The 18,182-nt window shown below is 50.0% G+C and overlaps 1 protein-coding gene across 2 annotated transcripts in view; it reads left to right on the plus strand.

The window, feature by feature from the left end:
- The first annotated feature begins 1,336 nt into the window (after positions 1 to 1,336).
- Positions 1,337 to 18,182, plus strand: part of mpi (mannose phosphate isomerase) — a 27,046-nt gene continuing 10,200 nt past the window's right edge. The window contains exons 1-4 of one of the 2 annotated variants that reach the window (XM_038784044.1): positions 1,337 to 1,370; positions 11,290 to 11,417; positions 12,316 to 12,516; positions 15,653 to 15,794. In XM_038784044.1, the coding sequence (XP_038639972.1) occupies positions 1,355 to 1,370; positions 11,290 to 11,417; positions 12,316 to 12,516; positions 15,653 to 15,794 (487 nt within the window). In that variant the 5' untranslated portion in view covers positions 1,337 to 1,354. The remainder of the gene's footprint in view (positions 1,371 to 11,289; positions 11,418 to 12,315; positions 12,517 to 15,652; positions 15,795 to 18,182) is intronic. The other variant, XM_038784045.1, reaches the window with a different exon arrangement.

The following is an 18,182-nucleotide window of genomic DNA, read 5'->3' on the forward strand; positions in this document are numbered from 1 at the left end:
CGAGTAGTACTAACTTTCAGATGAGACGTTCCATCAATAGGCTGTCTGCCTGTTCAATTGGATGCCAAAATGCTGGCACAGTGGTTAGCACTGCTGCCTCACAGCAGCGGGGGACCTGGGTTCAAATCCCAGCCTTCAGTGACTGTGGAGTTTGCACGTTCTCCCCGTGTCGGCGTGGGTTTCCTCCGGGTGCTCCGTTTTCCTCCCATAATCCAAAGGTGTTCGTGTTAGGTGGGGCTGCAGGTTACAGGGATAGGGTGGGCGAGCGGGCCTAGGCAGGGTGGTCTTTCGGAGGGTTGGTGCAGACTCGATGGCCTGAATGGCCTCCTGCACTGTATGGATTCTTATTCAGAGAAAGAAAATCTAAGCCAGGTTTTTCTGACCACAACGTAGCGAGTAGGGAAGAATGTGACATGTCAGCCAGAACTCCCATTCATCGCAGCGGGACCAGAGAGAGAGTCCCGCTGGTGTGAAAGGATGGAGAACCCCTGCCCTAATGTTCTGACCAACACTTTTCCCGAAAAAAGGTTGATTATTTAATATTTGTGGTGCTTTATTGTGCATAGGTTGCCTGTCACATTTGCCTATGTAACAAACGTGGCATTACATAAGTTGTTCATTGAAAGTGATTGCCCATTGTCTTAGGAGGTCCTGAGAATGTGATAAATGATGAGATAAATGTAATATTTTCTCAACAATATAAAATCAGGCGAGGCAAATGGAAAGATCATGGATGCTTACATAGGACCATCGCTCCAAAGAATCTTACAGCACAGTGGTTAGCACTGTAGTCTCACAGCGCCAGGGGACATCGGGTGATTGTGTGAAGTTTGCACCTTCTCCCCGTGTCTGCGGAGGTTTGCTCTGGGTGCTCCGGTTTCCTCACACCATCCAAAGATGTGTAGGTTAGTTGGATTGGCCACGCTAAAATTGCCTCTCAGTGTCCAAATGTTTAGGTGGGCTTATGGCTGCTGCGCCATGGCTCTGAGGACCCTGGTTCGACTCCAGCCCGTGTGGAGTTTGCACATTCTCCCCGCGTCTGCGTGGGTCTCACTCCCACAACCCAAAGATGTGCAGGTTAGGTGGATTGGACACGCTAAATTGCCCCTTAATTGGGAAAGAAAAGGTGGGCTACAGGTGAGGTTGGGTTATCTTTGTGAGGATCGGTATAGACCTAATGGGCCGAATGTCCATTCAGCACTGTGGGGATTGTGAAAGTACCGACAGTAGGGCGACAGGTCCATTCAAACTGTGATTGCACCCAGCTGGGACCAGCCCTCCCAGCGACGGAGGACTACAACTCCCAGCAGGCAGCGCGGGGGACGCGACGCGCATGCGCAGATCCGGCTGGGCAATGGCGGCGGCTAAAGGTGAGGGGATTCCGGCCAGGGGAAGGGCGAATTCCTTGACCCCGGCCACGGGCCTTTGGCGGCGCCGAGGCAGTAGTTATGAGGGAGGATGGCGTGTGGTGGCGTTTTAATGGAGGCGCAGAGGCAGCTGCGGGCCTCTCCTGTCAGACAGGCTGGTCACCTCTGCAGTGTTAACCCTGCACAAAGATCCAGGCTGGAAACCCCATCCCCCCTTTTCCCTCCTTCCCCCCCCCCCCCCCATCCGCCTCCCTCCCCCCATCCGCCTCCCCCCCCCCATCCGCCTCCCTCCCCCCATCCGCCTCCCCCCCCCCCATCCGCCTCCCCCCCCCCATCCGCCTCCCCCCCCCCCCATCCGCCTCCCCCCCCATCCGCCTCCCCCCCCCATCCGCCTCCCCCCCCCCATCCGCCTCCCCCCCCACCATCCGCCTCCCCCCCCATCCGCCCCCCCCCCCCCCTCCCCCCCCCCCCCCCCCCGCCTCCTCCCCCCCCCCATCCGCCTCCCCCCCCCCATCCGCCTCCCCCCCCATCCGCCTCCCCCCCCCATCCGCCTTCCCCCCCCCATCCGCCTTCCCCCCCCCATCCGCCCTCCCCCCCCATCCGCCCTCCCCCCCCATCCGCCCTCCCCCCCATCCGCCCTCGCCCCCATCCGCCCTCACCCCCATCCGCCATCCCCCCCCATCCGCCCTCACCCCCATCCGCCCTCACCCCCATCCGCCCTCGCCCCCATCCGCCCTCACCCCCATCCGCCCTCACCCCCCATCCGCCTTCACCCCCCATCCGCCTTCCCCTCCTCCCATCCCCTCCTTCCCCCCCATCCGCCTTCCCCCCCCATCCGCCTTCCCCCCCCGTCCGCCTTCCCCCCCCATCCGCCTTCCCCCCCATCCGCCTTCCCCCCCAGCCGCCTTCCCCCCCATCCGCCTTCCCCCCCCCATCCGCCTTCCCCCCCCATCCGCCTTCCCCCCCCATCCGCCTTCCCCCCCCATCCGCCTTCCCCCCCCCCATCCGCCTTCCCCCCCCCCATCCGCCTTCCCCCCCCCATCCGCCTTCCCCCCCCCCATCCGCCTTCCCCCCCCCATCCGCCTTCCCCCCCCCATCCGCCTTCCCCCCCCATCCGCCTTCCCCCCCCATCCGCCTTCCCCCCCCATCCGCCTTCCCCCCCCCATCCGCCTTCCCCCCCCATCCGCCTTCCCCCCCCCATCCGCCTTCCCCCCCCCTCCGCCTTCCCCCCCCATCCGCCTTCCCCCCCCATCCGCCTTCCCCCCCCATCCGCCTTCCCCCCCCCATCCGCCTTCCCCCCCCATCCGCCTTCCCCCCCCCATCCGCCTTCCCCCCCCCCTCCGCCTTCCCCCCCCCATCCGCCTTCCCCCCCCCATCCGCCTTCCCCCCCATCCGCCTTCCCCCCCATCCGCCTTCCCCCCCCATCCGCCTTCCCCCCCATCCGCCTTCCCCCCCCATCCCCCTCATCCCCCTCCCCCCTCATCCCCCTCCCCCCTCATCCCCCTCCCCCCTCATCCCCCTCCACCCCCCCTCCCCCTCCCCCCCTCATCCCCCTCCCCCCTCATCCCCCTCCCCCCTCATCCCCCTCCCCCCTCATCCCCCTCCCCCCCTCATCCCCCTCCCCCCTCATCCCCCTCCCCCCTCATCCCCCTCCCCCCTCATCCCCCTCCCCCCTCATCCCCTCCCCCTCATCCCCCTTCCCCCCTCATCCCCCTCCCCCCTCATCCCCCTCCCCCCTCATCCCCCTCCCCCCTCATCCCCCTCCCCCCTCATCCCCCTCCCCCCTCATCCCCCTCCCCCCCTCATCCCCTCCCCCCTCATCCCCTCCCCCTCACCCCCTCCCCCTCATCCCCTCCCCCCTCATCCCCTCCCCCCTCATCCCCCTCCCCCTCATCCCCTCCCCCCTCATCCCCTCCCCCCTCATCCCCTCCCCCCTCATCCCCTCCCCCCTCATCCCCTCCCCCCTCATCCCCCTCCCCCCTCATCCCCCTCCCCCTCATCCCCCTCCCCCCTCATCCCCCTCCCCCCCTCATCCCCCTCCCCCCTCATCCCCTCCCCCTCCCCCCTCATCCCCCTCCCCCCTCATCCCCCTCCCCCCCTCATCCCCCTCCCCCTCATCCCCCTCCCCCTCATCCCCCATCCCCCATCCCCCTCCCCCTCCATCCCCCCCCCCCTCCATCCTCCATCCCCATCCTCCATCCCCCCTCCATCCCCCTCCCCCCTCCATCCCCCTCCATCCCCCTCCCCCCTCCATCCCCCTCCCCCCTCCATCCCCCTCCCCCCTCCATCCCCCTCCCCCTCCATCCCCTCCCCCCCTCCATCCCCCTCCCCCTCCATCCCCCTCCCCCCTCCATCCCCCTCCCCCCTCCATCCCCCTCCCCCCTCCATCCCCCTCCCCCCTCCATCCCCCTCCCCCCTCCATCCCCCTCCCCCCTCCATCCCCCTCCCCCCTCCATCCTCCATCCCCCTCCCCCCTCCATCCCATTCCCCTCCATCCCATTCCCCTCCATCCCATTCCCCTCCCCCCCTCCATCCCCCTCCCCCCCTCCATCCCATCCGCCTCCCCCTCCATCCCATCCGCCTCCCTCCTCCATCCCATCCGCCTCCCCCCCTCCATCCCATCCGCCTCCCCCCTCCATCCCATCCGCCTCCCCCCTCCATCCCATCCCCCTCCCCACCTCCATCCCATCCCCCTCCCCACCTCCATCCCATCCCCCTCCCCACCTCCATCCCATCCCCCTCCCCACCTCCATCCCATCCCCTTCCCCCACCCCCTCCTGGGTATAGTAAATAGGAGCAGGCCTTTTGGCCCCTCAAGCCTGTTCATAGAATCCCCACAGTGCAGAAGGAGGCCATTCAGCCTATCCAATCTGCACCGGCCCTCTTGAAAGTGCGCACCCATGCTAGACCCAATCCCCCCCCCCCATCCCTGTAATCCCACCTCGGGTTAATCCAGCATGTCCAATCCACCTACGGCAGCACAGTGGTTAGCGCAGTTGCTTCACAGCTCCAGGATCCCGGGTTCGATTCCCGGCTTGGGTCACTGTCTGTGCGGAATCTGCATGTTCTCCCCGTGTCTGCGTGGGTTTCTTCCGGGTGCTCCGGTTTCCTCCCCCAAGTCCCGAAAGATGTGCTTGTTCGGTGAATTGGACATTCTGAATTCTCCCTCTGTGTACCCGAACAGGCGCCGGATTGTGGCGACTAGGGGATTTTCACAGTAACTTCATTGCAGTCTTAATCTAAGCCTTTGTTGGTAGTTGCAAAAAGATGGTTCTTTGTCCACCTCGATCTCTTCCACCACCAGCGTCAGACTTTTCCAAATCTTGCTTTCTTATTGCTTGCCCAAGACACTCCCTAGGACAGCAGAGTTCTTCTGATCGCAGATTATACTCGTACCTCTTAACGTGTAGCGTGACCTGTTCCAAGAAGTCATCATTATTTGCCTCAAAACTCGCAACTCTGCAGCCTCCATTCTTCCCCGCTGTTCCCAGACTCCTAAACGACCCTCTTATGGACTGACCTCATTAACACTGCACCCCTGTATGCTTCACCCGATGCCAGTGTTATGTAGTTACATCATGTACCTTGTGTTGCCCAATGATGTGTTTTCTTTTATTTCCTTTTCTTTCCATGTACTTAATGATCTGTTTGAGCTGCTGTCAGAAAAATACTTTTTGCTGTACCTCGGTACACGTGACAATAAACAAAATCCAAATCCAATCTCTGCATTGGTTCACTGATTGTCCGGCAATCGCTTCCCTATGCCATAGTTCTTGTGATGTAGTATTCCGGGATCCTCAGCTTTGTTCTCATGGCTAATTTTGAGCCGAACATAATCCTTTTAGTTTCTTGAATGTCTTTGGCCATTCCAATCCTTCGTCTTATTCCTTGGTCGTGCTGTCAGTCTGACGTTAACATACTTCCACGGGACGTACGAATGAAGAGCAGGAATAGGCTATTAGACCCCTGGTGCCGGCTTTGCCATTTGATAAGATCATGAGAAATGAGAGGTGTTTTTTTTTAAAGCATATGAGATCCTGAGGGGAATTGACAGGCCAAGAAGGATGTTTTCCCCTAGTGGGAGAGACTAGAACTAGGGAAACACAGTTTAGGGAGGCAAGGTGGCACAGTGATTAACGCTGCTGCCTCACAGCTCCAGCGACCTGGGTTCAAGTCTGGCCTCAGGTGACTGTGTAGAGTTTGCACTTTCTCCTCGTGTCTGCGTGGGTTTCCTCCAGGTGCTCCGGTTTCCTCCCACAGTCCAAAGATATGCAGGTTAGGTTCATTAGCCATGATAAATTGCCCCTTAGTGTCCAAAAGGTTAGGTGGGGTTACGGGTATAGGGTGGAGGCTTGGGTAGGGTACCCTTTCCAAAGGCCAGTGCAGACTCGATGGGCCGAATGGCGGCGTCCTGCACTATAAATTGGGTTATGAAAAATAACGGGTCTCCCATTTAAGGTGGTGATGAAGAGAAATATTTTCTCTTGGACAGTCATTCGTCTTGGAAATCTCTTCCCCAGAGACCAAATGTTCCCCAGAATATTTTAAGGCTGAACAGGGAGTCCAAGGTTATCGGGAATGGAGAGCAGAATAAGGGGGTGCAGCAGTGCCAGAGGTGCAAATGAGATGTTAAACCGAGGCCTCCACCTCTGGCGCAGGTGGGTGGAAAAGATCCATGGCCCTCGTGCATCCTTAATTTAATCAAAACATTTATAAGCAATGAGTGAGATTGTAACCGTCCATTGTCAAGGGGGCAATGGAACATAGGCTATGCTTTGGGGCTTGGCAACATGTAATCAGTTGATGTTCTGTTAGGCAAATAAAATTAAAAATTATCTGAAGCATTTTAAATCCATACTGATGTGCGGAGTGTCGACTGAATTCTGGACCAGATATGAGTAAGTAACACATCAACCACATCCCTCTTATGGACTGAACTGATGTCTCCACACCTTCTCTACTGAGTTGTACTACACTCCCTATGCTTCACCTGATGTGTGTCTATTTACATTGTGTGTCTAGCGTATGTTCTATGTTTTTCATGTATGAAACAATCTGGATTTTATACAGAACAATACTTTTCACTGTACCTCAGTACACTTAACAATAAATCCAAATCCACATCCTCTCTGTGAAATGCAAAAAAAAACTGAGATTGTTGTTACTCATGATATTTGTCTCGAGTTTGCTTAGACCCTCACAGCACAGGAGGCCATTTGGCTCATTTTTCCTGTACTGGCTCTTTTTTAAAAAAAAAAACTCTCCAATTACCCCCACCGGCCCTTCCTCCATGCTGTTTTCCACGGTTGTCCCATTTGTTTCCGCTTTTCCTCCAATTCTCTTTAGAGAGTTATTATTAAATTTGCTTCCATCATCCGTTCAGGCAGTGCGTTTTGGATCGTAATTTTTCTTTAAATTTCTGCACTTGTTCATCTTGTTAACAGGTTCATCCTTCTAATCTGAATGTGTTTTTTTTTAAATTCCAATTAAGGGGCAATTTAGCGTGGCCAATCCACCTACTCTGCACATCTTTGGGTTATGGGGTTGAGACCCATGCAGACTCGGGGAGAATGTGCAAACTCCAAATGGACGGTGACCCGGGGCCGGGATTGAACTCTGGTCTTCGGTGCCGTGAGGCAGCAGTGCTAACCACTGCGCCACCGTGCCACCCCTAATTTGAATTTTTAAAGTCCGTGAACAGGGAGACTGCAGTGTTAGGTTCTTAAAAAATCGTTAATCTTGTTCTGTACTTGATTAGAAAGACGTTTTAATGTAATCTTCAGTTCTTTTTCCCTGCCTATATAAAATCCTGGTACAAAGGGCATCTTTTGTTAATCCAGTATCCTGTAGGCTTTATAATTCAGTCATAGCTTGTTTTTATTGCGGATCTATGAGATATTTTAGAGAGTGACAGGCAAAACGTTCAATGCTTTGGCTTGGAAAACATGTCTGCACGAGGATTGAAGACCACACAGCAAATTTAGTCAGAACTGGCAACCTTGGCTTCCAGATTCTTTGGCTACATGGCACCAGAAAAGCGGTGAAGAGCATTCAGCCAGTCTGCCTGCACGGCCAGCAGTAAAATGCAGCCTACAAAGTAGATGAAATAAAGAAAAGTAAATTTAAAGAAAAATTGCCATGAAATAATTCCGTTATCATATAAGCAAAGACGTCTGTGAAAAGTTTCCAGTGCTTTGTCCATAGTGGGCAAACACTTGGACGTATTGTCTGGAAGGTTCTCAGTTGAGAAAGTTTACATAGACTTGTTCATCAACTTGAAATACAAACATGTTCTAGATACATGAATGAACAATCTGGATTGATTCCTAGGATGTACTGTATCTAGCAGTGGAGCTCAGATCAGATTTTTAAGATCGTTTGGTGCAATATCAAGTTGGTAATGTATTTTAAGCGTTCAGCAAGTGCAATAAGGTTGAATAACTTGTATTCACTCTGACTGCTACCTTGTGATATACTGCGAATGGAATAATCTGGCCTGTAAAAGTTCGGTAAGGCATGATATGGGTTGACAAACAGGGAGGCTTAGAAATCACCTGGTTAAGGTCTGAAGATCAAGGTGCTGACTCTCCCCAGGTCTAATCAACTGCAGAGGGAGGCACGGTTGAATTTGATTTGTGCCTTGACCTGTGAGTGTGATGTGCGGGAGTGACTTGAGTAGTGATCGTCCTGAGCTCAAATGTAGCAACCCAATTGCTCCACCTGTTAACACTAAAGTTCAGATTAGAGCTAGTCTGTGTGCCTGCAGTCACTCACTGAGGCAGCTGGTTGGGTTTTTGCATGTCACTTGTGACTCATGGGTAAGATTACACTTCTGTAATTATTTCAGGGTGTGTATTCATTTTAATTTTGCTATTGCGGTCAGAGTAGTGGTCAGTGTTAATATACTCTGTATGGATGCTCAGTGACCCTGTCAGGTGAAGATTAATAATATGCAACACCATTACCACAAAGTTCCATCATTAAATAATGCGTAGTTTATTCCCAGGGTTTTTTTCCGCTCGGTACACATTGGATCAGGTGACGGGCATTGATTAAGTCATAAAACAGACTTTTATTTCCTGGCATTCCAGAGATTTAGCGATTGTTTGGGCAGAGCAAGACAAACATGTTCTCAAAAATCTTGCATAAGACACACCCCACAGTACCACAAACCTTCCTTCTGGTTATCAGTATTTAAGGTAAATTTTTGTGTCAACATCTGTCTGTGTAAATGGCTTTCAACCTTTCCCATTCAATGAGCTTTTTGCAGCAAGACTCTGGCTGTTGGGTAGATCCACGTTGTGATTGTGAAGACCTCTTTTTTTTTATAAATTTAGATTAGCCAATTATTTTTTCCAATTAAGGGGCAATTTAGCGTGGCCAATCCCCCTACTCTGCACATTTTTGGGTTGTGGGGGCGAAACCCACGCAGACACGGGGAGAATGTGCAAACTCCACACGGATAGTGACCCAGAGCCGGGATCGAACCTGGGACCTCAGCGCCGTGAGGCCGTTGTGCTAACCACGAGGCCACCGTGCTGCCCAATGTGAAGACCTCTTGCCCACCATTGCCACATTCCTGGACTTTATAAGTACTTAACGACTAATCATGGCCCTGTTACTGGCAGTTTAACTTGTGCAAGAACATCGGGGTGAGAAGTGTTTTAATCTCGAGCACCTCCCTCCTAGCTTGTCTAATGCAAATATTAACCCGGAGATTGGTTGCAAGTGGGAGGGGCAAACTAAGATGTCCTGTTTGACTGGTAAACACAATCAAATTATGCTTTTGTATTGCTCAATGTAGATTTGCAGCTCTCTTACTGCGCGAATAGTCGGAAAGCTAAAACCGAGTCCTGTTACTACTGGGCAGCCAGGCCCCGCAGCAAAACTCTGGCTCGATAGAGCATGGGCACGAGCTGAACGCCGGCAGAAACAACTCCCCACAGATTGGGGCGATATTTTGACCAGCAGCCCTGATCTCTGCACCCTCCCCCACTCCCTTTCAGGCCCTCCCTAACCTGCCTGGTACTCTAAATTTATTTAAAAAAAGATTGGATGGGGGATCCAATCTTTTTAAAAATAAATTTAGAGTACCCAATTAATTTTTTCCAATTAAGGGGCAATTTAACGTGGCCAATCCAGCTAGCCTGCATATCTTTGGGTTGTGGGGGCGAAACCCACGCAAACACGGGGAGAATGTGCAAACTCCACACGTTCAGTGACCCAGAGCCAGGATCGAACCTGGGGCCTCGGCGCCGTGAGGCAGCAGGGCTAACCCACTGCGCCGCCGTGCTGCCCCTCTCCCCATCCAATCTTGTGGCCCCTGGAACCCCCTCTAATGAGCAAGGTCCTCTGGCAGTGCCGCCCGATCACCCTGGCAGTGCCATCCACTCACCTTGACAGTGCTCGAGTGCCAGGGTGCAACCCTTCCCTGTCCCTGACCGCCCAGAGGTCTCTAATGGCCTGCAACGCCCCCTGAGGTGCCGTCACGCCTGGTCCGTGTTTCTGGAAATCGGTGCTAAATGGCACCCAGTTGAGGTCTCGCAGGCATAGCTGTTGGCTCCTGGCCGCCAGGTGCATTGTGCATCCAGGTATGTAAATGAGCCAAATGGCTCATTTAAATATGCTGATCTGGATCACGTCCCGGGAGGCAAGGTCCAGAATGCACCTGGCGGAGCGGGTCGGGTGACTTGCAGTTGGCCTGGCATGGTGCCCGATTTGAGGCTCTCGCTGAATTCACCTGAACCGCAATGCGGTGGCTGAATCGTGCCCCATAACTTTTTTTTTGTTTGGAGACTTGGATGGACAGAGTCTTAGGGCTGCCAATCAACTCAACAAAAGGGTAAAAGATTAACACTCGTGCAATACTCCCTCACCCCAGCTACAGATTTATAAGAATAGTACAAGTTGCAAAATGGATCTTGTGCTCTAATGTTCTCCGTGTATGCACAGCAAACCGATAGGCAAAATGTGGCCACTCACACTGCACTCTGAAAACCAAGTGGCAGATGCCATTCAATACGACGTCTGTGGATTTCTCATATCCCGTCAGAGCTTGCCATATTGTGAGCCAACTGGTCTCAATGGAACTCTGACTTTCACACGAGTGTTTCCAAACTCCACTCTCGAATATGTTTGAAACCTTCTCCCCCAAACAACACTTTCTCCCAGATGCTTTCACCAAGGATCCACTTCCAGGATTTCAGTGTCTCCTTTTGGTATTCCTCTGCCTTGGATTGTCACGTGCATTCAAGTTTCTATACTATCTCTCAGGTGCGCAGCTATGCCAACCGAACACAACTACTTCACAGGCTGTATTAAGATGTCTCTAAACATTTGATTTGCCTCTGATGTCTGGCTTCTCACCTAGCCAGCTTTAAATCTGTTTCTTGCAGCTGTTTCTCTAACACAAAGCACTTTTACTTGAATTCTCCTGTACAGAACCTTGTTCAACTTCTTGTTCTTTGTTCCTCTAACTTAACTGTCTTCCTGACATTTCTTTGCCCCCACTCCCTGGTTTTTGGGACTTCTGCTCTTTAGAGAAGTCTGCTTTCTGCCGTTCCCTTGCCCGGTCCAGCTTCTCCTGGCTCTAGGCTACAACTAACTCAAAAGTTCTTCCTGTCCTTCGGGTGGCCCTTGGTTGCTAAGCAACAGCCTAGTTCTCCTTTAAACCCTGTTTGCTTTCATGTTGTAAAGTTCATTACAGTATGCATCGAAACCAAACCCTTTCAAATGAAGAAACACAAAATTAAACTTAAAAGCTACATCCCATTTCTAATCCCCACAAATAAAAATATAGATTATTTAAAACTACCTACGTTTCCTCACACAGCCTAGATCCAACAATTTGGAGATCAAGTATCTTTAGTGTTGCGCTGTGGTTTGGAGACTGATAGAAATCTTCAATCTTTTGTTTTCCCAGTGTTCCCGTTGAAGTGTGCTGTGCAGCATTACGCCTGGGGGAAGGTTGGCCTGGAGAGCGAGGTGGCAAAACTCACTTTAAGCAACGATCCCACTGTAGCCGTTGAGCAAGAGAAACCCTATGCCGAGGTATTTTCTTGTTCACTTCGCTTTACGCAAACAAAATCCAAGATTGTTATTTTGAGTGGGAGGTCCGCTTACGACAAGGGTTGTGCTGTCAATAACCCGTGTTCCACCTCAGTACTTTGCCAAGCGCAATCATGGACCAATCCAATGGAAGTCCATGGTGGTCAATGCCCTCTTAAGGCATGGTACCTGAAGGAGAAGGAAGAGACCGTCCCACTTACTGAAATGTCAGTTCTGCACGCAAGTTATCTTAGAATTTACAGTGCAGAAGGAGGCCATTGGGCCCATCAAGTCTGCACCGGCCCTTCGAAAGAGCACCCTACTTAAGCCCAGGCTTCCACCCAATCCCAGTAACCCGACCTAACCTTTTGGACACTAAGGGTCAATTTAGCGTGGCCAACCCACCTAACCTGCACATCTTTGGACTGTGGGAGGAAACCGGAGCACCCGGAGGAAACCCACACAGACACGGGGAGAACGTGGAGACTCCACACAGACAGTCACCTGAGGCCGGAATTGAACATGGGACCCTGGATATGTGAGGCAGCAGTGCTAACCGCTGTGCCACCATTCCGCCCATAAAATGTTCTGGTGACTATTGTGTAACCCGCAAACAAATTTGTATGGTGGTAAATCCTACTTCCCTGCTCCAGGCAGCATCGGTTCACGTGCCGTCCGGGTTGTGGAAGAAGCAGTATTGATAAATTCAGGTGGCCGTTTTGAAAAGAAACACAGAACATATTAAATAATTCATAACACATTACAATTTTAATGGTGTTACCCTGCTGATGAGAAACACCAGAACACGAAAATGTGGAGAATAAATGAGCAGTCTGGCACAATGTTGAAATGATTAGCTTGCTTGAAAGGTGATACTGTTTTTGTTGTGGTTTTCTGTTAGCTATGGATGGGGGCACATCCGAAAGGGGATGCCATTATCTGCGACAACAGAATTCCCCGGAAGACTCTTGGGGAATGGATTGCCGAGCATCCCGAGTGTTTGGGGTCAAAGGTGAAGGATATTTTCCAGGGGCAACTGCCTTTTCTGTTCAAGGTGCTATCGGTTAACATCTCATTATCTATTCAAGCCCATCCAAACAAAGTAAGTGAAAACATGGTTAATCGCGAATTTAAAAGTGTTCCTCGTTCACTGGGCCGATGACTGCTTTTGTTTTTGCTGGAATCTACACTTTGTTTCATTTTGGACAGATTTTTTTTGTACACCCAGAATCTTAAACTCTGAACAAAACTGTGTTTCTGAGAGAGGAAAACTTAGTCGAGAGCCTGAATGTCATTTGTGCCGAAATACGTCACGTGCAAAAGCAAAACCTATTATCTTTTTTAAAAAATTAATTTAGAGTACTCAATTATTTTTTCCAATTAAGGGGCAATTTAGGGTGTCCAATCCACCTACCCTACACATCTTTGGGTTGTGGGGGCGGAACCCACGCAGACACGGGGAGAACGTGCAAACGCCACACGGACAGTGACCCAGGGCCGGGATTCGAACCCGGGTCCTCAGCGCCGCAGGCAACAATGCTAAAAACCTATTATCTTTGACGGTGATTACCATCTCCCAATTGTTTTTTTTTTGTTTTTTTTAAATTTAGAGTACCCAATTAATTTTTTCCAATTAAGGGGCAATTTAGCGTGGCCAATCCACCTAACCTGCACATTTTTAGGTTGTGGGGGCGAACACGGGGAGAATGTGCAAACTCCACACGGACAGTGACCCAGAGCCGGGATCGAACCTGGGACCTCGGCGCCGTGAGGCAGCAGGGCTAACCCACTGCGCCACCGTGCTGCCCTCATCTCCCGATTGTTGACGCACTTCCAGTTGCCCGTGTCCTGTCTTTTAAAGGTGGGGCCGGTTGCCCACAGAAAAATGGTTCTATTGTTGCAGAATAATATCTTAACTGATGTGCAGCAATGTATAGAATGGGTTAGTAAGTTAATGTGAAACTGTCACAACCTCGTGCGTGTTCTGCTGGAAGACAGTCTGTCTGACTCTGACAGAAGTCCGATGAATTTATATGTTCCCTCATGAGTCCCAGTTTGGTCTCCGATTACAGCGGGAATCAGATCAGACCGTATACATTTCACTGCCCTTTCTTTGGGAGGCTAACACAATTTGTAAAAAAAGAAATACATTTTTGTCAGATGACAAACCGCTTAATTCGTAACCCCAACAAAATCGGTGGGAAAGGGTGGACGAGAATGCATTGGACCATTGCCCACATTGATCAGAGTGGGAAACCATACAACACTTTGTCTGTACCCTTCCAACTGGGCAGACTTAACTGCATGCTCCCACTTATAACAACGAACTGTGCAGATCAGTTAGATGTGTATGTGACCCATCTGAGCATTAAATTAGTGTTTCCAAAAATGCTGCAACAGCAAGTATGCTTCCGTTTATGGTCATTATTTGCACATTAATGGTATGAATGGGGTTTGAGGGTTTACATGCCTGACTTTCACCTCTGGTACTTTTAATTCAAGCACAGGCTGATTGATCGTGATTATCTTCTATCTCTCTGCCTACTGTAAGGGCCCTAAATGAAATAATATTCAGCAGTCTCAGTCAAAGGTGAATACACAGTACAGGACTATTCTTAATTTAACTGATGCAGTTTGGTGGCCGGTTTCACATGAAGCCATAAATATAGCTGATGTTTATTTACATTGTTATATTAAGAGGGACGCGGGCAGCACGGTGGCGCAGTGGTAGCACTGCAGTCTCACGCCGCCGAGGTCCCAGGTTCAATCCCGGCTCTGGGTCACTGTCCGTGTGGAGTTTGCACATTCTCCCCGTGTTTGCGTGGGTTTCACCCCCACAACCCAAAGATGTGCAGGGTAGGTGGATTGGCCACGCTAAATTGCCCCTTAATTGGAAAACATGAATTGGGTACTCTAAATTTTTTTTTAAATTGAGGTCTCTCCTCGTATTGGAGTTAAGACCGTGGAAGAGCATATAAATATATATCCCCTTTTTTATAGAATCATAAATATGATTTGTGTACATTTTTGATTTTGCTAAAAATAGTGAAGCAGATGAATTAGGGCAGAGAATGTTTTGAGTTCCCAATTATTATTTCCAATTAAGGGGCAATTTAGCGTGGCCAATCTTCCTTTTTTTTTGGCTGTATAAATTTAGTGTACCCAATTCATGTTTTTTCCAATCAAGGGGCAATTTAGCGTGTTCAATCCATCTACACTGCACATCTTTGGGTTGTGGGGGCGAAGCCCACGCCAACACGGGGAGAATGGGCAAACTCCACACGGACAGTGACCCAGAGCCGGGATCGGTGCCGTGATGCAGCAGGGCTAACTTACTGCGTCACTGTGCTACCCTTGGCTAATCTTCCTACCCTGCACACCTTTGGGTTGTGGGGGTGAGACCCAGGCAGACACTGGGTGAATAAGAGAGTGGGTAAAGTTATAGAATCATAGAATCCCTACAACGCAGAAGGAATCCATTCGGCCCATCGAGCCTACACTGGCCCTCGAAAGAACCCCCCTACCTAGGCCCACGTCCCCACCCTATCTCCATAACCCCACCTAATGTTCTTTTGGACACTAAGGGCAATTTAGCATGGCCAATCCACCTGGCCTGCACATCTTTGGACTGTAGGAGGAAACCCGAGCACCCGGTGGAAACCCACACAAACACTAGGGGAACGTACAACTCCACAGTTTGGACAGAAATAATTGATATTGAGGCTAAGTTTTTGCTACGCTTGGAAGCGCTTCATTCCGTTCCTGTCTCATGTCCCAGGGTTCAATCACATTGAAAAACCGATACATTTTTGTTTACAGAAATCAACACTCTATTGCGGGGTGGGCAAACTTTTCCGTGCAAGGGCCACATTCAGTTCACAATTTTAAAGGGCCGCATAGTATATTAAGTAAAATAATTACTTCACCTGGTTATGATTCTGGGCGCCTCATATAGAACATAGAACAGGCCCTTCGGTCATCGATGTTGTGCCGAGCAATGATCACCCTACTCAAGTCAACCCTATACCAGTAAGTAACCCAACAGGCCGCCGCCGCCCCCCCCCCCATTAACCTTTTGCCCACCCCTGCTCTATTGTATTAGAAAACTTATACGGTCTCTTTCTAAATGGTTTATATTGTTGTATAAATTTAGTGTACCCAATTCATTTTTTTTCCAATCAAGGGAAAAATCAAGGTGCTGCATTCCTCATAGTTTTCCAACTTTATGTCTTTTCCAGGAGCTGGCTGTACAACTCCACGCTCAGTTTCCAGATCGCTACCCAGATAAAAATCACAAACCAGAAATGGCCATCGCACTGACTCCATTTGAAGGGCTGTGCGGATTTAGACCAGTTGAGGAAATTATTGGATTTTTGAAAAGTAAGAGAATTTGTAAGAACTCAAGTGAATCTTGATCACTGGCTTATCAATAACACAGTCTGCCTTTTCACTATTCTGATGTTAAGAACACTGTTGATGGTAAATGGCGTATTACTCCAAATCCCAGAAGGGAAAGTTGAAACAACTGCCCTCAGCTATATTTTGCAATTTGATATAACGTGAGAAAAGAGTTGAAATCCTGAGAATGATGTCCCAAGTGTGTTGTGAAGATGTTAAATAAAATAAATGTTTGTTAAACAATTAAACAACAATATAAAATACTAGAAGTACCCTTAACTAAGATGTTGGCTGTCCACAGTATCTCTACCCAGTTCCAAACACCTTTATTTCACTACCTTCAGAGCGTTCACTACCTCCCCAAGCATTCCACATCATCTTACAGATTTTTAAAAACTATAACAAAAATCCAGTAACGGTTACCACACCTTGCAGTTATATCTCAAATTGCGTTTAGCTTCCGAGGTAAAACAAACAACTGGCTTCTGAAGGCAGGCTTTCTTAACAGACCCGGCTTGCTTGGAGTTAACGTCTGAGGTTGGAAGCAGCGACCCTTGTATCGGTTGAACCATCCCCATATACACAGCTTTTCCTTTTTGATCTTCCCTTTTCTGAACTCACTTCTTCAGAAGTCAAACGTAATTACCTTCATTTCGTGAGTCTGCCTTGTCTTCTCCTTTGAATCTCTAACATCTCATTCAAACCTTTAAGTTCTGTCCCTTCTGTTTTTTAAATAACTTTAGAATACCCAATTTTTTTTTCTAATTAAGGGGCAATTTAGCGTGTACAATCCACCTAACCTGCACATCTTTGGTTGTGGGGGTGAAACCCACGCAGACACGGGGAGAATGTACAAACTTCACACGGACAGTGACCCAGGGCCGATTCGAACCCGGGTCCTCAACGTCGCAGTCCCAGTGCTAACCACTTTGCCACCGTGCTCCCCTCTGTTGCTTTAGGCAAAAATCTGTTTGCAGTGTTGCTAGGCTCACCAAAATAACGAAAGCACTAGTTCCGTGAGCATAACCACACTGCCCCTGCCTTAAGCAACTTACGTTTTCCAACAGTTTAAAAAATATATATAACCAGCAGAGCACATTCCAATTTATTGGATGTTCCTGATATTTTCCTGTCGCTAAATCCACTGCCATATTATGACTTTGAATGTCTGGAGCAGTTTTCAGTCCTGTTAATATCACTGTGACGTCTGAGCGATCAGTGATCAGGCGGGCTCACTTTGCAGTATTCTTACTTTCAGGACTGAGAGTTTGGGTTTGAGCCTTGAGCACATCTTGGCTACCACTCAGGTGCAGTAATCAGGGATGGCTGCATTGTTGGATGCGTCCATCCTTTTGCCTGCTCAGGTGGCCACAAAAGGTCATGTATCCCAATTTGAAACAGCAAGGTGTGCTCCTTGCGCCCCGACCAATCTTTCATTCCAACAAAATGGTGTTATCTCGACATTCATTTATATGCTGTGCGTCAGATATTGCTGAACGCAATAAAAGCAGAAAATGCTGGATAAACGCAGGTCTGGCAGCATCAGTGGATCGAGGAACAGAGTTAATGCTTCGGGTCTGTATGATCTTTCTACAGAACAGTTCTGAAGAGTCTGACAGACCCGAAGCGGTTACTCTGTTTCTCTCTCCACAGATGCTGCCACACCTGCTGTCTTTATCCAACATTTTCTGTTTTTATTTCCGATTTCCAGCATCCGCAGTATTTTTCTGGATGCGTTGTTTGCTGAATTTACCTCTTTTTAAAGTCAATGTTCATTAATCAGCTGTGATGAGCTCTGGAATGGACTTGAGGATGGCAATGAGGCAATATATAAATGCCAGTTCTTTCTATTATCAGTCACACCATGACATCTGTTTGTAACTTATTAATGCAAAAATATTTTCCGAAGTCAATGGCATACCCACTAATAAATCAAACTAAAAAGTAATACTTTAATGACCTTTATTTCTTTATCCTCTCACCATATCACCCTTTCGCCTCGTTTCCTGGTGACAATGACTTGTATGGGCTCATGGTTCCTCATTCAAATAATATTGTCCAATACCTTGCAAATGTGGTTGTACACAAAATTGAACATTGATATTCAACTGTGCGAATCCTCCCAGCCAAGCCTGCCCCATCTCATGTAAAATCTGCAGAAATGCATTTTGGCCATTGTCAGTATTAATTATGACTTTGATATTCTCTCATTCTCTCTCGGTGTCTCTCATACTCTCTCTCTCTCTGTCTCTCTCTCTCTCTCTCTCTCTCTCTCTCTCCTCTCTCTCTCTCTCTTTCTCTCTCTCTCTCACATACTCTCTCTCTCACATACTCTCTCTCTCACATACTCTCTCTCTCACATACTATCCC

Source organism: Scyliorhinus canicula, chromosome 24 (assembly GCF_902713615.1).
Source record: "Scyliorhinus canicula chromosome 24, sScyCan1.1, whole genome shotgun sequence".
Lineage (NCBI taxonomy): Eukaryota > Metazoa > Chordata > Chondrichthyes > Carcharhiniformes > Scyliorhinidae > Scyliorhinus > Scyliorhinus canicula.